General features: G+C 39.7%; 1 protein-coding gene across 1 annotated transcript; it reads left to right on the top strand.

The window, feature by feature from the left end:
• Positions 1 to 1,282: 1,282 nt before the first annotated feature.
• Positions 1,283 to 22,943, top strand: LOC139943201 (DNA-binding protein SMUBP-2-like). Its single transcript, XM_071940018.1, has 14 exons — positions 1,283 to 1,429; positions 2,738 to 2,907; positions 4,833 to 5,040; positions 6,435 to 6,556; positions 7,137 to 7,306; positions 8,908 to 9,108; positions 10,720 to 11,042; positions 12,540 to 12,787; positions 15,172 to 15,320; positions 17,085 to 17,208; positions 18,435 to 18,611; positions 19,159 to 19,300; positions 19,881 to 20,019; positions 21,900 to 22,943. Exons 1-14 carry the CDS (start codon positions 1,353 to 1,355, stop codon positions 22,938 to 22,940), a joined length of 3,291 nt encoding a protein of 1,096 aa, XP_071796119.1. The 5' UTR covers positions 1,283 to 1,352; the 3' UTR covers positions 22,941 to 22,943.
• The last annotated feature ends 3,590 nt before the right edge of the window (positions 22,944 to 26,533 follow it).

A 26,533-nucleotide genomic window follows, 5' to 3' on the forward strand; every position in this document is an offset into this window, starting at 1 on the left:
AAAAAAGTTCACAGATTTACAAATAATTTACAGGGTTTACAGACGGTAATGGTGAAAGACTTCTCTTGAAATATTAGTCCATGAAATGCTTTACTTTTTGAGAAAACGGTAAAACAATATAAATTCTCGTTAACGAGAATTACAGATTTGTTATAAACACATGTCATGACACGGCGAAACGCGCGAAAACAGGAGTGGGTTTTCCCGTTATTTTCTCCAGACTCCGATGACCGATTGAGCCTAAATTTCCACAGGATTGTTATTTTATATATAAGTTGTGATACACGAAGTGTGGGACTTGGACAATACTGTTTACCGAAAGTGTATAATGGCTTTAACACACAACTTAGTCAGATCATGGAGGTAGAAATTTCTACCTCCATGGTCAGATGCACTACAGAGAAATTTACTACAGCAAAATGGCCAGCGAAAAAGGTTGCTTAGACCATTTCTTCTCCTTTGAAGCAAGCGGTGCAATTGAGAGGTATGCCTATTTTAAATATCCGTTTATTTTTATGGCTTACACTTATTACAATAAGGCCGAGTAAAAAAAATAAACATGTTTAGTGTCTGGGTTTCTCAAAAAAAGGAAGGAGGAGGGGCTTTTTTATTTTTTATTTTAAGATGGCCGCCATGAATGTCAAAATAATATCAATTGTTTTTTTGTTTTTTTGCTGAGATCTATTAAAATAACCCCTTTTCATAAAAAAAAAAACAAAAAAAATGTGCATAAAAAAAAACTTAAGAAAAAAAGGAGGTGTCCTGTAAAAAGGAAGCGGGCGGGGACGCTAAACATTTCTATTTTTCTATTTCTACTTGGCCTAATATTTTTATGTTTTGGGTATTTTACACACCCACAGAGCCTATTTGAGAATGCTGTGTACAACTCTAAATTGGTAAATGGTGATCACAGTTGGTAATTTAATCCTTTTATACAGTCGAAAAGTTTTATCTTATACAAAATGACAAGTTCTCTAAGATTTTGTTGTTTTCGCAATCTTCTGTTACCTGCTGACTATGTAGACTGTTTCAGAACTGCATTGGTGTGTATCAACTATATCAGTTAATATATTTAATAATAATCTTGCACTTCTTTGGCCCCCCAAATTTAATCATTGCCCCCACTTGCCCCACCAAATGAAAATGTCTAGTTACGCCGCTGATGCGAAGGCCAGCCCGCGTCTGGTACGAAAAAAAAAACGCTAGCGGATAAGCGTATTCGTTATTTTAAAGAGCGCCCTCTGTCAGATTTAAAGGTCCATTCAATATGGCAGCGCCCATGGCAGTAAGTGCAGTGTGTAAGAAACTGAAAAGATAACACAGTTTTTGATTGATCTAGAAAGCTTCAAGAAATGGCTGTAAGAAATTTCGTCCAGAAACATACTGAGCTACTCTCCTTAGAAAGAGAAGCCGAAATAGCTGAAACAAGGTAAGAACATTTACAGAACAAGAACTTAGAAAAAAAACGTAAATTCATTCAAAATAAAATAAATAAAAATTGAAAGTGAAACTAATTTATCGTAGCGTCATACGTTATCGACCCTCATATGTTTTCAAACCCCAACTTTGATTCCTGTTTACCGCGAGATTGTGCAAGCTGCACCGGTGACAGAAGCTATGCAGTTTACTGACGGTCTGTATTTTCATCAGGCTTAATCATGCTGAGAATAAAGTTTCCTGTCGTTGGTTATGCTCTAGCTAGTAGGAAGTCTAAGACTCTAGACTCTAGTTCGTTGCGATAACGTAACCCTCCTCCCGACGGCCGCCAGGCCGGAGGGTTACGAGATTGTTTCGAGCGGCAACGGTTAATCTGGTCCAACACGTACAATTTCGACAGCTAGTCACCAGATTTGCCCAATTTTTACCACTTTCAAAAATTATGACACAAATTCTGAGGGTACAAACTTAATCCGCAATGTCTAATGCAGCCTGTCATAATACTCAAAACACCATTGAGGAAATATTTCGAAGAAAAATGAACAAAAACTTACCAGAACCGGAGCGAAATTCACAGGTTCAAATGTCGAACCTGCATGGGGCGGAGCTTCGGCTCTACGTGTGTGACGTGTAGTTCAAAGGTCGTGGCAATGCGTGGGGTGCATTGTGTAGCCCGGCAACTGTGCACACACGTGCGGTCCGACCTTTTGAACTACGTGAAGGGTAAAACGTTAGAAAATAACAAGTTTCTCACGATTGCGTTGTGATAACAGTTGATGAAATTGCTCAATAAAAATGAAGGGTACATTTGAAATAGCTATCAGTATTGTAAATTGTTTTCAATGATTTTTATTATTTTTTTTTTTTTTTTAAAACAAATGTTCAGAGTTTAGAATTTGAGGTCTCGAATCAAGCATCAGAAAGCACACAACTTCGTATGACAAGGGTGTTTTTTCTTTCGTTATTATCTCACAACTTCGACGAGTGATTGAGCTAAAATTTTCACAGGTTTGTTATTGTATGCATATGTTGAGATACACCAACTGTGAAGATTAGTCTTTGACAATTACCAATAGTGTCCACTGCCTTTAAACAAAATTACTGCCCCCTGGTATGATTTCACAAAGAGGTAGGACTAGTCCTAACTTACAGTAGGACTAGTCCTAGGAGATAAAACATGCACGGCTAGTCCAATGTTAGGACGGGTTCTCGTCCTAACTCAAGATAAGACTAGTCTTATATCTTTGTTAAATCCACCCCCTTGACTGACTCGTTGTTCTACACTGTTGTTTCTTTTCAGTGCATTGATTGAAAACACACCTTTGAAGGAGCTGCAGAGGCGAGGGGTTTGTCTTCTGAAGCTACACCTAGTCAACCAATCCACCGGGCTCTATGGGAGAACGCTGGTCAAGTTTGCGCCTAACAAGGGGCATGGTGATGGTAACCTACCCGCTCATAACCTTAACCCAGGTAACTATAACCTACATTTATTGATGGGTTTATTTGCACCCAACAAGGGGCATGGTGATGGCAACCTACCCGCTCATAACCTTAACCCAGGTAACTATAACCTACATTTATTGATGGGTTTATTTGCACCCAACAAGGGGCATGGTGATGGCAACCTACCCGCTCATAACCTTAACCCAGGTAACTATAACCTACATTTATTGATGGGTTTATTTGCGCCTAACAAGGGGCATGGTGATGGCAACCTACCCGCTCATAACCTTAACCCAGGTAACTATAACCTACATTTATTGATGGGTTTATTTGCACCCAACAAGGGGCATGGTGATGGTAACCTACCCGCTCATAACCTTAACCCAGGTAACTATAACCTACATTTATTGATGGGTTTATTTGCACCCAACAAGGGGCATGGTGATGGCAACCTACCCGCTCATAACCTTAACCCAGGTAACTATAACCTACATTTATTGATGGGTTTATTTGCACCCAACAAGGGGCATGGTGATGGTAACCTACCCGCTCATAACCTTAACCCAGGTAACTATAACCTACATTTATTGATGGGTTTATTTGCACCCAACAAGGGGCATGGTGATGGCAACCTACCCGCTCATAACCTTAACCCAGGTACTTATCATAAATACCTCAGACAGTTTGGCTAGTCCTATTGGTGGAGAGCGTGTCACGTGGGGGTGTTTAAACGGTTGATAATGACCAGCTGGAGCTCTGTTTATAACCGCTCGTTTCACAGTCAAACGCAAAGGTCAGCACACACATGAGGTTTACATGATACAACCACATGGGGGGCTAGCAATGGTTGACAACCTGGTCAAAAAAGAGAGCTACAAATCCCAATAATTTGGGTACAAAAATATCTTGTGTTCTTCAATCACCGTCTACCCTCCCCCCCTACCCCCCCCCCCACCTGGATTTCAACACTGGTCCATTTCCCTGGATTCACTATAGGTAACTGTGCCTTCTCAATTGCCACACCCACTCTCTAGAACAACCTTCCTGTCCACTTCCGTGCCTTCACTACACTGGACTCATTTAAGACTGAACTCAAACCCACTTATTTAGATCCATCTAGCAAATACTAAAGTTTCAGTTATTTCTTCTCACTTAAACTTGTGTAATTCTTTTGTTATCATGCACTTACTGTTAAGTTTCAGCGTCTAGACACCCTGTATTAAGCTCTATTAATAAATACCTTGAACAGTTTCAAGTCTCTGATTAGTCAAAACCCGGTCACAAGTGGGAGTGTTAACGATGGTATAAAGACCGGCTTTGGAAAATAGCGAATAAGTAACTACAATCAGCATACATTGTGTAAACCTTGCGCGTTGCACTGTATCGCACGCTTATTTATATCCCTGTTAGTTTCGACGCGCGCTGAAAATGTTTCAATTTTGAGTGCGCGGGTGTAACATGTGCGTGCGTATAAACTGACGCCGAGCTCATGCGCGCGTTTTAATGCACAAGGAACAGCTATCGTCCAATCATTTGCCTCATTTGACCCCAGTGAAGGCGCTGAACAGATCATTATTTAAAAGAGTCAACTGGTCTCAAAGATCAGTAATGTGATTAACGCACGAAAGAGATGGGAACCATCAAAAGCTCAAATATGGCCCCTGAACATGTCTGGAAGTACCGCAGAGAGAAAAGTCACAAAATTTGGACAATTTTAGCCGTTTAATTGGCTAAAAAAGGTATTTATTAATTGGAATAACAGTGTTCGTACCCGGTCTTCACTGCATGGTAATGACCTTGGTTGGTGGCTGGCGCCGTTGGCTCGGTCCGTTAACAGCGCCAGCCACCAACCCGGTCATTACCACGCAGTGAAGACCGGGTACGAACACTGTTATTCCCTAATTAAAGTGCATACTTTTATTATTAATATTATTATTACGTTCTTCCAATAGGAGACATCGTTGGAGTTGGCCAATCACATGGGGGCGGAGCCTCCTCAACAGATGATCCATCGGGCATCGTGTCGAAGGTCACCCAGGTGGCCATTACTGTTGCCTTCGACCATAAAGATACTGAGGGTGGTTCTGTGACCTTTGACCATGAAGGACTGTACAGATTGACCAAGTTGGCTAATGATGTCACGTATAGACGCCTGAAAAAGTAAGTAGCTCACCATTTTACAGACTTCATGATTCATTTCTGTAAAAAAATGTTGTTAATGCATGTTTGCAAAAACAAGGCTTAAAAGCACTGGAAACTATTGGTAATTACTCAAAATAATTGTTAACATGACATTAAAAACCAAACCACACTTGCGACTCCGAACAAACTATAAAAATGACCAAGTGTCCTTAAAGACAGTGGACACTATTGGTAATGGCCAAAGACCAGTCTTCTCACTTGGTGTATCTCAACATTAAGCATTAAATAACTAACCTGTGAAAATTTGAGCTCAATCGGTCGTCGAAGTTGCGAGATAACAATGAAAGAAAAAATACCCTTGTCACACGAAGTTGTGTGCGTTTAGATGCTTGATTTTGAGACCTCGAGATTTCTGAACTTGAGGTTCTCGAAATCAAATTCGTGGAAAATTACTTCTTTCTCGAAAACTATGGCACTTCAGAGGGAGCCGTTTCTCACAATGTTTTATACCATCAACCTCTCCCCATTACTCATTACCAAGTAAAGTTTTATGCTAATAATTATTTTGAGTAATTACCAATAGTGTCCACTGCCTTTAAGCAAGACACTTAACTTTTCCTTCGTCCATCGGATGGGTTGTAAAGCAGTTGGTCCTGTGTGTTATGTAGCGCATGTAAAAGGACCCAGTGCACTTACGTGTATCACAAAGAGTTGGCCCCGGTGTTCCTGGATGTGGCTGTTGAATGCGCCGTAGCATCTTGTAAACCCTTACATGTATAAGGTGCTACATGATTTGGTCTCAGAATTCATAACTTCAATAATCTATCCCTATCTAAGCGTCATTGAGTACCTTGGCCGTGTGATAGTGCATTGTTTGACGTGTGATAGTCCGACGACTATCACACGGCGTGCAGTACCCAAATGTCTTTTTACCCACCTGAAACCCAATCAGTTGTGCATCTGTGTATCTGAAACACACGTATGAATGTTATGTGTACCAGGATGATAAATAGTCTGTTGGGGTGTTATAAAACAAATATTGACTGCTTTTACTCATGCTTTGGTTAAAACTCTGACTCCCTTGATATTCCCCGACCATTCCATTTTCCCTCGGCTGCGCCTTGGGAAAATAGAACGCTCCGGGGACAACCTCGGGAGTCGTAGTTTTAACCATAGCACTCGAAGCAGTCAATATTTGTGTAATATAAAAATTGATTGTTATTATGACAGGTGGAATGGCTTCTGACAAAGATTTTTACCAAATAGGATGATCACCAACATAGGTCTAGATATAATAGCTCAGTTGGTAGAGCACCGGCATGTTAATATGGAGGTCACAGGTTCATGTCTTGTCCTAGTCAATTTTTTGGTTAATAACTCAAGTTTATTTTTTGTTTTGTTTTTATTTACAGGGCTCTACAAAGCCTTGATTCTTACACCACCGGCCCAGCAAGTCACGTGATTGATGTGTTATTTGGTGAGGCCGATGTCAGACCTCAGACGAGACCAGATCAGCCTACTTCAGATCAGACGGGTAAGGTCCTCTTTTTTTAGGTGTTTGGCAACGCCAGAGCAAAGCCAAACACCTATTGTTATTATTATTTATATTTTTGTCAATGTTTTTTGTCTTCTCCTCGGTGTAGTTTGTGTGCATGTTGATGCAAGTTTCGCAAATAATATGTATAGTTGCAAAACTTGCATCAATTTGAAATTGTGTATGTAGGCCTGGCTGCTCAAGTCTACGCTCAGCATCCGACACTACTCGCCTCATGGAACCTAACTCAACCAAGCTTCTTAAGTCAGCTTCAAGTCGCACATTCTCTCATTGTGCTCCACACACTTGGAAAGCACTCTCCACCTCAATCAGGAAATTATTTAAGAAGTGTATCAAACATTCTCTGTACTCTATCTAATGCGCTGCGTTCTTGAAGTAGTGGCGCTATACAAATGCCTTATATGTATGTATGTATGTATGTATGTATTTAACTTGATCATCAAGTATAGAAGTCGTGACTTGATAATGAAGTCATCAGTTGTCAAAATACATTAAATCAAATTTTGTTTTTCAAAAAAACCGTAACTCAATAATGTTCTTTTTTTTTGTCTCGTTCTAGGTTCATCCGACTTTCAGTTGTTCAATGAAAACCTGGACCAATCGCAGCAAGATGCGATGACCTTTGCCCTGTCCCAACGAGATGTTGCCGTCATCCACGGTCCTCCTGGAACTGGGAAAACGACAACGGTTGTAGAAATTATCAGACAAGCAGTCAAGCAGAAACTGAAGGTAGGGCTGATGATAAGTTCAAATACACATTTATTTCCATACTTCCATAAAAATGTTGACAGTTACATATATTGCGGAGTAAAGCAAAAGTAACATTGAAGACCTGCTTGAACGAAAATGTCAAGTCGTAAACTTTGCTGAAATTCACTTAAAATGTTTTCAAAGAATAGGGAAATCGAGTCATATGACTATAAAAAGATTTCAATTGTGTAACAAAGCAATCATTTTGAATGCCCTTATCTAGCGCTTTTCTGAGAGATTTGCGAAAAGCCCTGTTACGTAATCACTCTCAAAACGTCATCTCTGGGAGCTCCAATTTGTAAAGCCGCTTTGTTGCAGCGTGGAGGCATAACAAAGCAAGCTCCCAGAGATGACGTCAGCGGCATTGTCCTTTGACACGCGCTCTCAACGGCAGAAGTGTTTTTAGTTTTTAAAAACCTTTAGGCTGGGGCCTGATTTTTTACTCGATAATTACGAAAAATTCAGAAGTGTACACATATCAAAATTACATTAAAATGGTGAACAAGTGCATTATAAACAAGTTACAATACCATTTCCGTTGAAAACATTCCACTCGGGTAGGTGTTAAGTAACAGTAAGCAGGATAAATGAAATAAATAGAGTATGGGGCTGTTTAGATGACCAGAACAAGCTTGTAAAGAACAGGCAGACAGACAAACAAACAAAACAAGCAGACAGACATGCAAACAAAAGGACAGACGAACATAGGACATGACAGATACTCTGACATAGGATAGATCAGAGGAAATATATCGAGTTCATAAAATTAGCGACAAGACGCCAGAACAGTTTAAGCAGAGGCGATATAAAATCAAGGATTGAGAAGTTGATGTTGTTTAATTAAAAGAAGGGGAAGCTAATCATCAAGGGCTTGTCATTGCCGAGCTAATCATCTTTTATCGCTGCTGAGAAGCTTGGTGAGAGAGGGATGTGGCTGATGACAATGTTGAATGTGGTCCATTACATATCACGCAACTTCGACGACCGATTGAGCTCCAAGTTTTGTTATTTTATGCGTATGTTGAAATACACCAAGTGAGAAGTCTGGTCTTTGACAATTTCCAATTGTGTCCAGTGTCTTTAATTATCCATTATAAATCGAGTAACCCCGTGGCTGCCTTATCCTCAAATAGTAATGGGGGTGTATTACCTAATATCTTCCAATCGCTGCTCTTCTTAGCTCTCCTACGCTTCTACCACTCCACTTTGTCTTATTGTGCTCTGTATGTTTTTTTGCTTGTTTTCCGTAATTTATATTTTGCCTTTGCTTGTAAATGTAGTAATATAGTATTACTTCATGTATTATCATTATTCCATTTGCTTGTAAAACATAGTTCTTTATTCACTGCTAATTGTTTTGTTTATTTGTTTGGATTTGGAAATAAAGTGAATTGAATTGAATTGAAAAAAAATTGTCTATCCAGCGCAGCTTAGGGCAGCTTCTGCCTGGAATTGTACCTGTAGGCAGACCATCTATACTGGACTGGGTTGGCCGCCCTGTCTCATCACATAAACGCACCACTTCCAATCAGCCATGATAGCGGTGTAATATTACAATGCTTTGTTAACTTGTGATGTAGGTTCTAGCGTGTGCACCATCCAACATAGCTGTTGATAACCTCGTTGAGAGGCTGGCTGCCAGTAAAGTCCGCATCGTGCGTATCGGCCATCCAGCCAGACTCCTGCCGAGCATTCAGAAGCACGCCCTCGACGCCATCGTTGCGTCCAGTGACGAGGCAAAAATCGTTCAAGATGTGCGCAAAGAGATTGACCAAACAAGGGTAAGTTGGTGAGAAAGATTTAAAGAAAAGACAATGAAATTTTTCTGAGAACATTCGTTGTAGATGGACTTCATCTGAAACATTTCTTAAAGATAGGGTCCTAAATTGTAGGGGTAATGCTGATCTATAGGCAATATCATTAAAGGGAAGATACACGTTTGGTTATTACTCAAAACAAATATTAAAAGCTGACTTGTTAACAAGCATTGGAGAGCTGTTGATAGTATTAAAACATTGTGTGGAAACGACTCCCTCTGAAGTAACGTAGTTTTTTGAGAAAGAGGTAATTTCTTCGAGCTTGAAGTCTTTATTCCTATCTGAAAGCACACAAATTCGTCCAACAAGGGTGTTTTTTTTCTTTCATCATTTTCTCACAACTTCGACTACCGATTGAGCCCAGATTTTCACAGGCTTGTTATTTTATGCTTATGACGGGATACACCAAGTGAGAACACTGGTCTTTGACAATTATCAAACGTGTACCTTCCCTTTAAAGGAACCTATACCTTTGGTTTTTTGGAACCGTTGTTTTATTATATTCAGGGAATAAAACTGTGGGGAGCCAGTCTTCACTGCGTGTTTTAAAGCCATTGGACCCTTTCGGTACAGAAAAAAAAAAAAAAGTTCACAGATTTACAAATAATTTACAGGGTTTACAGAAGGTAATGGTGAAAGACTTCTCTTGAAATATTAGTCCATGAAATGCTTTACTTTTTGAGAAAACGGTAAAACAATATAAATTCTCGTTAACGAGAATTACGGATTCGTTATAAACACATGTCATGACACGGCGAAACGCGCGAAAACAGGAGTGGGTTTTCCCGTTATTTTCTCCCGACTCCGATGTCCGATTGAGCCTAAATTTCCACAGGATTGTTATTTTATATATAAGTTGTGATACACGAAGTGTGGGACTTGGACAATACTGTTTACCGAAAGTGTATAATGGCTTTAATGACTGGGTTTTAGTGACTAGCTACCTGTTAATGGGCCGAGCTGAAGGCGAGGTTCCCTTACAGCAGCCAGCCACTAACCAAAGTTTAATAAGGACCACGTTGCCTTGGATGGGGCGAGTTGGTCTATGAAAAGCTATTGAAAACTGTTTGTTATAAAATGCATCTGGTTGGAAAGATGTTGTAATAATACTAATAGTAGAATATAATCAATTTAAAAAAGTACTGAAATTGCACGGTTTTCCTTATACGTCGTTACTTAAAACGACATGCCATTTTGTGGAGTCAAAATTTTTACTCTACAAAATGAACAACTGGGGGATGTGTTAGTTTGCAAAATAAAAGTAAAACCGTGCAACTTCAAGACCTTTTCTTGTGGATCATCATATCCTACTTTTAAAACATCTTTCTTAGCGTGCAATTCATAATAATCGGTTTCAAACACTTTTCTAAACCAACTCGACCGATCCAAGGCAACTTGTTCCTTTAAAGGTACAGTGTATCCCTTCCCCATAAGAAAGGTACAATGAAAGTCACATGTGAAAACTCCAGATGAATGCAGTATCTCAACAAACTGCCACTCATTTTATGATTGATTACCACACGTACATGTATACTATTTCTTTAAAACTCAATAATACACCATTGTCCAAAACAGATTCAGTTATCCAAGTCCAAACAAGGCAAGGAGAAACGTCATCTCCGGGACGAGGCCAAGATCCTCCGCAAGGAGCTGCGAGAGCGGGAACGTCACGCCATCCGAGAGATCCTCCAGCGTGCCGACGTCGTCTTAGCCACCAACACCAGCGCCTCGCTGTCTGGACCTCTGAGCTACCTCCCTAAGGACCATTTTGATGTGGTTGTGATCGATGAATGTGCTCAAGCTGTAGAGGCTAGTTGCTGGATCCCACTCATGTATGCTCCAAGGTGCATCCTAGCCGGCGACCATCAACAGCTACCACCGACTATTCTCTCAGACAAGTGAGATATCTTACAAATTTGTTTTCTTTTTCCTTTTTTGATTTTCTAGTTACAATAATAATGAGAAGAAGCAATACTTATAGCGCAATTCAGTACTGCAAGTACTCTCAATGCGCTTTACAAAAAAAATAAACAAATTTATACAATAGAAAGCAACAAATAAACTAAACATAACAAGATTACCAAAGCTCATTACCTGAGTGTACAGGTGGGTTTTGAGATGTAATTTGAAGAGGTCTGAGTTTGTCTGAGATGGAGGGTAGCAGGAAGAGAGTTCCAAAGGTTGGGTGCGCTGATAAGTAATAATAATAAGTAAGCTGGGACGACTAGTGAAATTAACTTCTCGTCTAGTTGCGCCTCAAATAGTTGCAATTTTGACACTAGTCGCAACTTATTTTTAATTCCCAAGATGCATTGGGGCTAATTGTTTGCCGCAGGCTCAATATAGTAAAATTTCTGCTGAAAGAATTGAAGGATTGTGTCACTGATGTCTGATTGTGTTTCAGAAGTAAATTATGTTGTCATGAACAGTCATAAGTGACACAATTGGCTCACCAAGCAGGAAGTTGTGGCTATTTTTGTAGTAGTCGTGGCTGAATGATTAACCGAGTAGTTGATTTCACCAACAGTAGTCGAGACTTGACTAAGCAATCGATACTTGCGACTTTGACACTAGTCCCACTAGCCGTCTAGGCTTAAATGGATTTGACTACCTGTAACCACCGGGCTAGCTGGGTGGTCTAGTGGCTAAACAACTGCTCTAAGCAATGCAAATGCAATGCAAATGTCATGGGTTGGAATCCCACCAAAGCAATTTGCCTGTGGATTTTTTTCATAGATATTGGGGATAGTATTCAGTGTTTTAAGACACTGGACACTATTGGTAATTGTCAAAGACCAGTCTTCCCACTTGGTGTATCTTAACATTTATTATGCACAAAATAACAAACCCGTGAAAATTTGAGCTCAATGGGTCGTCGAAGTTGCGAGATAGTAATGAAAGAAAAAACACCCTTGTCACACGAAGTTGTGTGCTTTCAGATGCTTGATTTCAAGACCTCAAATTCTAAATCTGAGGTTTTGAAATCAAATTCGTGGAAAATTACTTCTTTCTTAAAAACTACTCCATTTCAGAGGGAGCCGTTTCTCACAATGTTTTATTCTATGAACCCCTCCCCTTTACTCATTACCAAGTAAGTTTTTTATGCTAATGATTATTTTGAGTAATTACCAATATTGTCCACTGTCTTTAACAGTGTTGTAGCTAGACCACTTCTAGTGGTGGGCTCTAAATCCATTTTAGTCCCCCAAGGGGAGCGACTCAACAAAATTATTGATGTTTAAATATGGGCCATCAATGCTGAAGTGCAATCTGGGGGAATTCTGTGCTGGGCAGCACAGTTTATTTTGCTTGTTTTAAATGCATGATGAAAAATGACCTGACTCATTTTGCTTGATCACATCACTTAATAAGAATCTATTATTGTTATGATACAGAGCTGCATCCGACGGTCTTGCTGTGTCCCTCATGGAGAGAGCCGTCAACCTCCACTCGGATCAAATCACCAAGATGCTGACGACCCAGTATCGCATGAACGCTGCCATAATGCAGTGGAGCTCAAACGAGCTCTATGAGAGTAAGCTGACCGCTGCGGACTCAGTCTCCAGCCACCTCCTCTCAGACCTCCCTGGAGTGGAGGAGACGGAGGATACCTCAGTCCCTCTGGTTCTCATCGATACGACAGGTAACGAGTCTCACTCCTTTATAAGCCTTGAAAGGTTACAAAAAAGGGCTTTTCGTATCATTCTGGCTGGTCAGCCAAATACACCAACATCATATGTGGAAGTATGCCAATTGTTCAGTTTACCTACAATCACTGATAGACTGAATCATTTATTTGTCAACTTTGGTAAGACCTTGTTTGAATCTGAAAATTACAGGCACTGGCTCCCACCAAACAAAAACAACAACTTGCGGAATGCCAACAAAATGTGCCCCCCAAAATGTAGAACTGGTCGTTACAAAAATAGTTGCATTCCATCCCTTGTCCAAGCACTCAACAATAGCTCTTGATTTTTGTTCACTCAGCTGGCTTGCCTATTTGTCCCCAACCCTTCGCCTTGTTCCTTTAAGGTGACTTGCTGTGCAATTTTTTGTTTTGTCTAATTTGTTACTGGCACTAGCCAGTTTGCCCTTTTAATGTATAAAAACAGTTTGTAATTCTTAATGGTTTTTTTTGTAATTTTTAAACTTTTCGATTTTTTTATGAATCTCTGTATTTTAAACTCAATTCAGCTTGTAGCTGCAATGTTTGAATGTGTTTTAATAAACCAATAATAATAAGTTATCACACGTGCGTGAGTGTAATACGGAAAAATATAGCGCTTCTGCGTCCGATATCCAACGAGGCCTCCTTGGATATGGGATACAGATGCACTCTATTTTTCCGAATTCCACTCGCGCTTGTGTGATAACAAGTTTATCTTCAAGCAAACTTGACGCGTACCATAGAACACACGAGACGCAGGTAGTGTGATAAATGGGCTGTGCAATATAGATTTATATCACCATTCCATTCTGCTAATCTGATTGGAGGATTAGCGCGGACTTGAAGATAAATTGTTTTGTCCTGTCTTTGTCCGTTTGATGTTGTTTTGAAGTATTGTCCAGTTTTCTAGGGAAAGGTACATGTATGCTGAGTACCGTGGGGTCGCCACAGTGAAGCTAATCGAACGCACCCTACTCTAACCTCAAAACCTACTTTTTCAGTCAGCCTCGTCAGTAATCCGTTGTTGTTTTATTTTTCCTGTTTCTTACCTTGTTGATTGTTCAGCGCTTTGATCTTTCTTAAAGGCAGTGGACACTATTAGTAATTACCCAAAACAATTATTAGCATAAAACCTTACTTGGTAACTAGTAAGGGGGAGACTGAGGTTGATGGTATAAAACATTGTGAGAAACGGCTCCCTCTGAAGTGACGTAGTTTTTGAGAAGGAAGTAGTAATTTTCCACGATTTGATTTTGAGACTTCAAATTTGAAACTTGAGGTCTCAAAATCAAACTCAAGCATCTGAAAGCACACAACTTCGTGTGACAAGGGTGTTTTTTTTTTCATTACTATCTCGCAACTTTGCTGACCAATTGAGCTCAAATTTTCACAGGTTTGTTATATTATGCATATGTTGAGATACACCAAATGAGAAGACTTGTCTTTGACAATTACCAATAAAGTCCAGTGTCTTTAAAGGCGCTACATAAATACCTATATTATTATCAAGTGTTTTTGTTTACAGTCAAGTGTGCCCCTCAAGCCAAGTCATACGGTTACCGCTCTTTCCAATATGCAGCAGTTCAGTTTAGCCCGGTTCATACTTGATGCGAATGTGAAAGTGAAGCGAATTTGGCGTGAATTTGACGTCACAACCCTCCTTTCGCAGCGACATTCGCAAGTGAGTAGAGCAGAGTTGAACTGCTGCAAATTATTCGTTGCAAATTTGTGGCGTCAACATTTGCTTCGCATTCGCATTCGCAGGAAGTATGAACCGGGCTTTTGAAACAGTCTCCAAGAGGTTGTTAAACAGACTGAGACATCAGAACAATTCAAAACCCAGATGAAAACATATCTGTTTACTTTTTACAATTGTTGATTTCCCCTTTACAGCGCATAGGGACCTCACGGTGATATGCGCTTATAAGAGTGTTTTTTTATTTAATTTAATAAGTAAAATTAATATATAAGCTTTATAAATTAATTATAATCTTACTTAAAGCCATTGGACACTTTCTGAACAGAACAAAAATTAAAAGTTCACAGATTTACAAATAATTTACAGGGTTTACAGAAGGTAATAGTGAAAGACTTCTCTTAAAATATTATTCCATGAAATGCTTTACTTTTTGAGAAAAATCAATTATCAATTCTCGATATCGAATAACGGATTTATTTTAAACACATGTCATGACACGGCGAAATGTGCGGAAACAAGGGTGGGTTTTCCCCTTATTTTCTCCCGACTTCGATGACCCATTGAGCCTAATTTTTCGCAGGTTTGGTATGATACACGAAATGTGGGCCTTGGGACAATACTGTTTACCGATGTTGTGCGATTGCTTTAAAAATTTTCATAGGGTGTGACTTGTACGAGCTTGAGGTAGAGTCAGAGGTGTCTAAAGGGAACGAGGGGGAGGCGGACCTCGTTGTGGTTCATGTAGAGAGACTTCTAGCCAGTGGATTAGCGGCATCAGAGATTGCTGTCATTGCTCCTTATAACCTACAGGTACAAGAATAATATATTTTGATCATCATTGCAGTCAGTAATAATAATAATGATAATGATATCAAAGTCTTATTATAGCGGACGTATCTAACAAACGAGGTACTCAAGGCGCTGAGTACTTACAAACTTTCAGAAAGATAGGTTTTTATTGAAGTGATGAATTTTGAGAACCAGTTATGTAGCACCTTGTAAGGGTTTACAAGGTGCTACAGCGCATTCAGCAGCCACAGCCAGGAACATTTGGGGCAAACCCCTTCTCTTTTCGATAAGTGCAGTGGTTTTTTTTACATGCAGTACATAGCACATGGGACCAACTGCTTTAGGTCCCATCCGAAGGACGAAGCGATGGTGAAGTGTCTTGCTTAAGGACACAAGTGTCACGGCTTGGGATTCGAACCCACACTCTGCTGATCAGAAACACCAGAGTTTGAATTCGGTGCTCTTAACCGCTCGGCCACGACACTTCCACAGTACTGTGCATTACACATATTGGTGTGGGGGGTAAAACCAAATCATCCCTGATTAAATCATTGCTGTACCCGCCGCTAAAGTTGGGATTCAAACATTGTGAAATTTGGTAGTAGTCACCGACCTTTAAAGGTACTTTTTGTAACACAAAACATTATGTCCACATATTTACATTAAACTTACATTGTTTGAAGATAATGATAGTAGAAAGCGTACCTTAAAATATTAGTTGCTGAGATGCTGTAGTTTTTGAGATTATGTGTAAAACAATGTCACAAAAACACGTTTTTACATGCTAAAATAATTTTCGTCTCATGAAAATTACTTCTTTCTCAAAAACTACGTCAGGGGAGCTGTTTCTCACAATGTTTTATACTATCAACCTCTCCCCATTACTCAAAATCAAGAGAGGTTTTATGATAATAATTTTTTTAAGTATAAATTACGCATAGTGTCCACTGCCTTTAACAGAAGCTCTAGAATATGCAAAAGTAATTTTATGAAAACCATTCAAACTGGACTGATGACCTTATAGTCCTGAGCAGACGATGCTGTCTCTGATTTGTAATTTTTTTTTTTTTTGAGATTGATCCTCTGATCTTCTGATCTGATTATTATTTCGATCTTGGTTGTGTTCCGTGGTCATAATGGGTTGAGGTGGCTGGCAGCTAAAGGCGCCCTTGCATGCCTGCTTCTCGAACACGTTGTAGCCGCGTCTTTCGCCATTCAGCTCTTAGCTGCGAGTAATACTATAGGCATGCAACGCTTCCGCATTTCCGCGGAATTCCGTGTAAAGAAAAAAAAAGATAAGCGCTATAAAAAAAGAGATTTTGTTGTGTGTTTTTAGCCTAATATATGCCTAGCAACAACAATGTACAATAATGTAAAATAAGCCTAGTACATGCTAACAATGCACCTTAGAGCATTATAAACCTCCACATTTTCTAGGGTACCATTATGGGTCTCATGTCCCGTGGCGTTTCGGTTGCCTCGCACTTGCGCTGTGCCTTTGAAAATTTTCCTTTTTTTTTTTTTCAAAGGGCACTTGCATGCCTGAAGCTAAGTTGATGGTTAGCCCCCCAAATTATTATTATTTTTTTGTCTCCTCTGAGATCAGGTGGAGTTGTTGAGATTGCGACTGAGCGGCAGGCATCCTAGACTAGAGATCAAGTCAGTTGATGGCTTCCAGGGGAGGGAGAAAGAAGCTGTGGTCATATCCCTCTAAGCTGCGAGTAAGGATGATTAGCCCCCCAAATTATTGTTTTTATTATTTTTTGTTTTCTCCTGTGAAATCAGGTGGAGTTGTTGAGACTGCGACTGAGCGGCAGGCATCCTAGACTAGAGATCAAGTCAGTTGATGGCTTCCAGGGGAGGGAGAAAGAAGCTGTGGTCATATCCCTCGTCAGGTCAAATAGCAGAGGTAGGTACATGTAGTTGCCTCTCTTGATAGACTTGCGTGACACCATAAACAAAATTACACCCCTAAACCATTGGCGTTCAAATAACAGGTTACTCTTAAAAGGCAGTGGACAGTATTCGTAATTACTCAAAATAATTATTAGCATCAGATGCTTGATTTTGAGACCTCAAATTCTAAATCTAAGGTCTCAAAATCAAATTCGTGGAAAATCACTTCAGAGGGAGCCGTTTCTTACAATGTTTTATACTGTCAACCTCTCCCCATTACTCGTAACCAAATAAGGTTTTATGCTAATAATTATTTTGAGTGATTACCAATAGTGTCCACTGCCTTTAAGATGCCTAAAAGGGAAAATGCGAAAATCCACAGGGGACAAGCTGCACAGACACTTTGGAATGGTTTACCATCAGACATTCAATTAATACAGTCTCTTTAGGTTTTTAAGACTAAGCTTAAAGGCAGTGGACACTATTGGTAATTATGCAAAATAATTATTAGCATAAAACCTTACTTGGTAACGAGTAGGCCCTAATGGGGAGAGGTTGATTGTATAAAATGGTGATTGTCAAGGACTAGTCTTCACAGTTGGTGTATCTCAACATAATGCATAAAATAACAAACCTGTGAAAATTCTAAACTTGAGGTCTCGAAATCAAATTCGTGGAAAATTACTTCTTTCTCGAAAACTATGTCACTTCAGAGGGAGCCGTTTGTTACAATGTTTTATACCATCAACCTCTCCCCATTACTGGTTACCAAGAAAGGTTTTATGCTAATAATTATTTTGAGTAATTACCAATAGTGTTCACTGCCTTTAACACACATCAGACTAGGGTAGTTGCCTCTCTTTAACCCTTTCAGCCCAAGTCCTTTTTGCATAAACAGTCACTGGTGCCCACATTGTATGAGCATTCGAGCATGATGCACACATTCTCACACAACAGGAAGCCTGTGTGAGATGTGCATAGGTAGGGTAGTTGCCTCTCTTTGTGGCGTGTTGTGGCCGAGCTGTCGAATAAAAAAACAACCCTAAACAACCCTACACAGCACATGGTGACAAACGGTATTACATTAGCTGTTGCAAACTGCTTACCAACCAAAGGGACCTACAGTATAAATGCAAACAAATAGTTGACGTTTCGGCCCTAGCAAAGTCTTTTTCTCAAAGACAAAATCATACGGTGTTATCGCAAACTTAAGATGCATTTTATATTGAATCTATCTAGGGGAAGTTGGTTTCTTAGCTGAAGATCGTCGGATCAATGTTGCGGTGACCCGAGCCCGTCGTCATGTTGCAGTCATCTGTGACTCCGAGACAGTCAGCCATCATGGATTCCTGAAGAATCTAGTGGAGTACATGTCGACCAACGGGGAGGTCAGGAGTGCATTCCAATATCAAGAAGGTCAGATTCAGAACGATGCTGAGCTTATAGAGTTATATATAAGAACTAGCGGGCGGACTGGTTTATATATGTGTACGCAGCCAAGTCAAGTTGCATGCCTGTAGTATTACTCGCTTAGAGCTGAATTGCGAAGGACGCGGCTACAACATTTTCTAAATTGACAAAATAGCATCGCACAGCGTGTGTTTGTGCAGTATTGCGTAGCGCTCAATAAAAGCAAACTTCAACGTGTACTTCATATTCAATGCGCATACAGAATGGTGCGCGTGTCCCCTTGCGGTCCCGTCGCGTTTGTGCAAGCAGCATCACCAGTTCGCCCTCTAGTTCAAAATCAACCATCTAAACGCACACAACTTCGTGTGAGAAGGAATATTTTTCTTTCATTATTATCTCGGAACTTCGATGACCGATTGAGCTCAAATTTTCACAGGTTTGTTATTTTATGCATATGTTGAGATACACTAACTGTGAAGGCTAGTCTTTGACAATTACCAATAGTGTCCACTGCCTGTAAAATTATTAACTCAACTTTGACCTTTGACCACAGAAATTGATATCAGCGAATATACAAGACCGGATCATCTCCTCTTGAGACAAAGCAAGCAATCCTCAGGTACCGAGAAGGGTACCAGACCGAAGCAACCTCGACCCCAGGCAAAGCATTACAACATCCCTGGGAACAAGGAAAGGTTTGTCTGAACATTTAATCAAGTATTTTTGTTGTCAATCGAGCCTTAAGACCCGATCACACAGGCCCCGATAACGAGAATGAAAACGAGAACGATAGAATTGCACACCCTCGATTAGTTGAATTACTCAACGCAGAATACGCCCGCGCTTATTCAACCAATTGAGGGGGTGCATTTTTATCGTGGACGTTTTCGATCTCGTTATTGGGGCCTGTATGACCAGGCCTATTCCCTTCCACTGTTCCCAAACTAACCTGTGAAAACTTCAGTTTCAAAGGGTATAGCCTATTTGAGAAATCGCAAACAATCTGGAACACTTATCGTCCACAGGAAGAATAATCCACAATTATAAACACACTATCGGAGAATTAAACCCAGGCAATAAATACCTGAGCCCAATTTCATAAAGCCTGTGAACAGGATCTTATACGAGCCTTAATTCCACAAAGTGTATAGTGTACATTGTTGCAACTGTTGCCCACTGTTGTTTTGTTTAGCAAAGAAATTTGCTAAGCCTTATGAAATTGGGCCCTGGACGTGCGTTACACTTTAAAATAATTATCTTTTGTTTCTTTGGCAGGACGTTTGACGCTGAAGCCTCTGCAAAGAAAGAGATTGAGTTGACGGAACAAGTGCAGCGCTTCTCCCGAGACCAGACTAGAGATGAAATCCAGTTTCCATCTAATCTCAACTCCCATGATCGACTAGTTGTTCATCAGGTAAGTCAGGCACAAGTTGAAGTACAGGGGGTTGATTTCACCAAGAGTAGAGGCCCAGTCACACAGGCCTCCATAACGAGAACGAAAAAATTATCAATACACGCCCTCGATTGGTTGAATAAGCGTGGGCGTATTCTGTGCGAAGCATTTCAACCAATAAAATGCCTTCTCTTTGCGTCGTTATCATTATCGTCTCGTTATCGCTGCAGTGGGACCGGGCCTCATCTCGAGTTAGGGCAAGTATCAGTCCGACAATCTTTTTCTTTTTCTTTAAAGGAGAAGTACATGATCACGTGATGTACAAATCATACTGCCTTTTCATTAACTACATGTAGGCAATACAGACATGAAATAGCCATCGAACAATATTTTTAGGCTCCGAGAATTTGTTTGACTGTTAATATTACTTTTAATATTACTTGGGACTCGCCCTGCTGAAGACGGGTTTTGTAAAATCGATGTAGGATCGATCTTAAAGCCATTGGACCCTTTCGGTTCACAGATTTACAAATAACTTACAGGGTTCACAGAAGGCAAAAGTGAAAGACTTCTCTTGAAATATTATTTCATGAAATGCTTTACTTTTTGAGAAAACGGTAAAACAATATAAATTCTTGTTAGCGAGAATTACGGATTTATCTTAAATACATGTCATGACACGGCGAAACGCGCGGAAACAGGTTTTTTGTTTTATATATAAGTTGTGATACAGGAAGTGTGGGCCTTGGACAATCATGTTAACGGAAAGTGTATAATGGCTTTAAGGCTCTAAATCCTAGGATTGAATTTAAGTTGGGAAGAGTTTTGTGAAATCGACCAGAAAATAATAGACTACAGGTCTAAAAGGTCATGTCACATAATGCAATCCCTGAAAAACAAAATCCAGTAACATTTGAATGTTCACAAATTATTCTTGGGTTCTTAGACAATATTTGAACAGTCTCTTACATGTATGTACATGCAGCAAGCACTGCAGTGGGTTGCCTCCAAGTTGCCCGTAAATATTGCCTTGTGTGACAGGACCCTAACGTGTATTTAAACTTCTGGGCAATTGTGGTCCCAACCATGTGGAGTTGTCTGTACGTGGGTGAGATTTTGTTTCGTCAGTTATTCTAGATGAATGTAGTTTGTTTACCATGAAAAATATGTTGTTGGGAATTTAGTACTAATTGAGAGAGTATGAAAGTAAAAAACAAAACTATAACGAAGAAAACCTGATAGTTAAACTTGACCTCGACTCTCGGTAACTTGCACTTAAGATCTGTGCCAAGCTCTGGTCACCAAACTTATGTTAATGCTTGTTTTGGTTGCGTGGAGATAAATGCTCTCTTGTCAGACGCTACGCCTTTTCATTGCATCAGGCCCCCCCGCTATACTGCATCACCCGTTATTTCTTTTAGCAGTTTGCACATTTTTTCTTTTGGGATGTCTTATTATTTTGTTGGCTTTTCTGTTAGGCGGGGTGATGATAAGCATAGGGAACAGGATGGAGGGCAATTTATTTGCTTTAGCCATTTCATTTTTTTTAGTTTGTTTGTTGTTAAAGATGCTATGTCAGATTTCTGGCCCCAAACATTAAAAAATAGATTCTTTTGAGTGAATAGTATTTCAAAGAGTACCACCCACTCTAACGAAAAAAAATTTACTTTTACTTTTGATGGTCAGGAACCATGACAAAAATTTAAAATGTTTCTAATAATTGGCAGACTTTTTTGAGTAATGGCTCAAATGAAAGCTTGTAACTTTCTCGACCCCCATCAAAATACCTATTGAATTTTAAATCAAAATTCTGGGGTAAAATCGGCAAACAATCTGACATAGCATCTTTAACATAATTATAATATAACTAACAAGATATTTTTATGATTCAAATGTTACAGGTTTCGGAGAAACTTGGACTGAACCATTTCAGTGTAGGGGAGGGTAAAGATAGACACATCACCATCAGCAAAAAGCCTATCGCAGCCGAGGAATCTAAAGTTGACCCATCCCAGGGTGCATTGGGGGAGAAGTCTCTCGATGATGCAAATGTGGGTTTGAAGGGAACAGATTCAAATGTTGATGTCATCATTGAAGAGTTGGGAACTAAAAATCCCATGGAAGCCATCAGTGATTTGGCTCTGGACGCTCAAGAAGTATTAACCCACAATGCTGAGGGAAGTTTTGTAGAATGCGACCACGAAACACATTGGAATCACGCCGCAGATTTTTCAAATGTGGAGTGCAAGAACAACACCAAAGTATCTACAGAAGCCACAGAACACTCTTCAAAAACCAAGAAACTGTCTACAGAAGCACAAGAACAATCTACCAAAACAACAAATGTTTCTCCAGAAGCGCAAGAACAATCTTCACAAACAACGAAAGTTCAGACACCGGAGGTGAAAGAGCCTGTTGAGAAGATAGACCTTTACAAGTGTAAGTTCTGTAAGAAGAAACTCCCAGCTGGAAACGTCTTCCTCCACGAAATACACTGCGAGAAAGTCACCGAGGATAAGCAGCGTCTTAAGGATGCGTCTGCTGGAGCCAAGAAGAAGATGGATAAGAGCAAACAGCGCAACCTCCTTGAGAAGACCACTGAGGAGGACTTTGACGCTCTTATTGCCATAGCGATCAAGTCCGATACAAGATGCAATTATGTCAAATGCAAAGAGAAGATCTCTCTGACTGGAATCCTGTGTCAGTTCTGTAACCGGCGATACTGCTTCGGCCATAACATGCCAGAGGTGCACGGATGCACGGAGATGGCGAGGGCGCACGCTCGGAAGGTTGTCCATAGGGAGAAGGTCGTCAGGGCTGGGAGTGGGGTCAAGGAACGCAAGGTGGACCCTAATGTCCGGGCGCACCTAGAGCGACAATTGGACAAGAAACGAAACGAGATGGCAGAGAAACGGACTAGAAAATCATCCAAGAAGAAATAGTTAATTATAAGAAAAACTATAGTTGTTTATTAAGCTTGTGAGTAAAAAATCTTTTGGGGAGATGAGTTGGTTCTGATAAGATCTGGGCCCAATTTCATAGAGCTGCTTAATGGTAAGTAAACTTTCATGCTAATTGTAGCAGAAAAAAAATGCTTAATCGTAAGTGTATTACACAGGTTAGCAAGAAAATTAGGCAGCCATCTTGCACGTTCACCATGGATTTACATTTGCTACTTCATTTATTTTCGTGCAGTAAGCACCAGGGGCCAATTTCATAGAGCTGTTTAAAGGCAGTGGACACTGTTGGTAATTGTCAAAGACCAGTCTTCGCAGTTGGTGTATCTCAACATATGCATGAAATAACAAACCTGTGAAAATTTGAGCTCAATCGGTCATCGAACTTGCGAGATAACTATGAAAGACAAAACACCCTTGTCACATGAAGTTGTGTGCTTTAAGATGGTTGATTTTGAGACCTCAAATTTGAAATCTGAGATCTCGAAATCATATTCGAGGAAAATTACTTCTTTCTCAAAAACTACTCCACTTCAGAGGGAGCCGTTTCTCACAATGTTTTAAACTACCAACATTTCCCCATTACTCATTACCAAGTAAGGTTTTATGCTAATAAATATTTTGAGTAATTACCAATAGTGTCCACTGCCTTTAAACAGCTCTATGAAATTGAGCCCTGATGTGGTTTTCTTTAGGAGATTTAGTTGTGATCAATCGAGCAACTCCACCATGGCAAGGTGGACCCTAGTTGAAAAAAAATGGGATTGAGATGGCAGAGAAAAAGACAAGAAAATCATTTTAAAGGCACTGGACACTATTGGTAATTACTCAAAATAATTGTTAGCATAAAAACCTACTTGGTTACGAGCAATGGATAGCTGTGTATAGTACAAAACATTGTGGGAAGCGGCTCCCTCTATTCTAAAGTAACATAGTTTTTGAGAAAGAGACAATTTCTCACACAAATAATATCGTAAAAGACTTCAGGCCTGAAGCCTTCCATTACGCATCTGAAAGCGAACAAAGTTGTACAACAAGGGTTTTTTTTTCTCCCCCATATTTTCTTGCAACTTCGATGACCAATTGAGCCAAAATTTTCACAGGTTTGTTATTGAGAATTATTACCAATCGTGTCCAGTGCCTTTGAGAAGAAATAGTTAAAAGAAAACCTATAGACGATGTGACCTATGTTTTACATTCAAACCGCCCTCTGTTGACAAAAAACTGTACACGTCATGTTTCGCCTGGCAAATAGATGCGTAGTCATGGTAAGATTGCGTTTACTTTCCAGCTGGCTGCCAAAACACAAAGGTTTTGCCCGGGGGTTTGGCGCGAATCATGTATGGTTTTCGAATGACGTCGAGAGGTCACATCGTCTGTATTGGAACAAACTTGCAGGTTATCTCTGAATGGTTTCTACTTGCTCCTCCTCTCCCCGCCTTTCCTAATAAACGTGCGGGTATAAAACTCTTATGGGACTAACAATCGTTCTTAGAGGAACTTGTGTGGAAATGTTTTTGCTTGCTCCCAACACCCTCCATTTCCTGATAAAAACAGTTGATTCCTAAATACCATGGTCAATCCAGAGAGATAATAGCTGTCTTAAAATTATTAGTCCTGTCGAAAACCTCCCATAGTGCAATAATGCTAAATATTCGAAAAATGCTTTAAAAATACTAAGAAGTCACACAGCTTTTTACAGTTACATGTAACAGGAACCTATTTATCGAGTCTTAAACTTGTATCCTCTTGCTCAGTTTGACATGGGGGTACTCCTAAGGCATGTCAAGTTATTGTTAAAGGCACCTGAACACGTTTGGTAATTGTTAAAGTCCACTCTTCTCACTTGGTGTATCCCAACATAAGCATAAAATAACAAACCTGTGAAACTGTGAAAATTTGAGCTCAATTGGTCATCGAAGTTGTGAGAAAATTATGAAAGAAAACACACCCTTTAAGATAGGAATTAAAGACTTCTTGCCAGAGAAGTCTTTAGTGAGAAATTACATCTTTCTCAAAATCTATGCTACTTCTGAGGAAGCCGTTTCTCACAATGTTTGATACTATCAACAGCTCTCTAATGATGGTTACCAAGTCACTTTTGAAGTTAATATTTGTTTGAGTAATTACCAAACGTGTATCTTCCCTATAACCATGTAAACTAATGGTGGACTGCCTATGTTTGCTGGCTGTACGTATTTCCAGTCAAATAGTTTGGGTATTTTTAATCACTACTCTTTAGTTTCAACACACTGCATGTGTTTTTGTGCATGAACAATGGGTGAATTTTAGACAGCAGATACACACACTAAGGCAACATAATGTTTTAGCTTAAAGCAGAACACCAACCAAAGTATTTTATATATGGAAAGGTTTGCGGTAACACCATGTTATGACTATCTCTAAATGAGTTAGGGTGGTTCTGAAAAGAACCGTTGATTTCAACTCAACACTTCGATCAGTATGCTCTGATCGTCTTCTGGAGAAAGTATTTCTTGTAATGGTGGTGATAAGTTTCAAAGCTCATAGTCTGGTTCTTGCAAATAATGCATTCAAAGTTTAATAAAAAGTGTAAGAGACTAGAATCCACACAAAATTTGTACAGTTTCATGAATGGCCCTCCAATACTAGTAAAATTTCGATTTTGATCAGTTTTTTTTTTTAGTTATAGGTATTTATATACAAGGAATAATATTGTGATGACATGGGCCCAATTTCATAGCGCTGTTTAACAGTAAGCTAGTTTTTGTGCTTACTGTAGCAGAAAAATGTTCAAGGGGCAAGTGTATTTCACAAGTTTGCAAAAAAAAATGGCGGCCATATTGCGCGGATTTGGTTTGTGACTCGTTTATTTTTCGTGTGGTAAGCACTGGAAGGTTGGCATGCTTTTTCATGTGCTAAAAGTTAGCGACGTTGTGAAAAGGAAATCGCACAGTACTAACAACAAAATCGGCCGCTTAGCGGCTCTATGAAATTGGGCCCTGGTCTTCACAGCTTGGTAATGACCAGGGCCCATTTTCAAAGAGCTGCTTAGCACAAAAAATTTGCTTAGCATGAAATGTTTGCTTTGATAAAAACAGGATTACCAACCAAGTTTCCATGTGATTTCAGGATAAGCAACAGCTGAATACCAGTAACAAGCAATATGAAACAAATGGAAATTTGGTTGGTAATCCTGTTTTTATCAAGGAAGAAATTTCATGCTAAGCAAATTTTTGTGCTAAGCAGCCCTATGAAATTGGGCCCAGGACACAAAAACATGCTTAAGCACAAATATATGTATGTGTCAACAATAGGTTACCAGCCAGAATACCAAGCATACAGTTACCATTGCTTAGCCAAGAAATTTACCAAGCAGAATATTTGGTTTAAAGGCACTGGTCACTATTGGTATAATACTCAAAATAACTGTTAGCATAAAACCTTTCTTGGTATAAACAAGTAATGGAGAGAGGTTGATAGTAAAAGACATTGTGAGAAACGGCTCCCTCTGAAGTAGTGTAGTTTGCGAGAATGAAGTCAACTTCCATGAATTTGATTTCGAGACTTCAGATTTAGAGATTGAGGTCTCGAAATCA

The sequence above is a fragment of the Asterias amurensis genome, chromosome 10 (assembly GCF_032118995.1).
Source record: "Asterias amurensis chromosome 10, ASM3211899v1".
NCBI classification, from domain to species: Eukaryota; Metazoa; Echinodermata; class Asteroidea; order Forcipulatida; family Asteriidae; genus Asterias; species Asterias amurensis.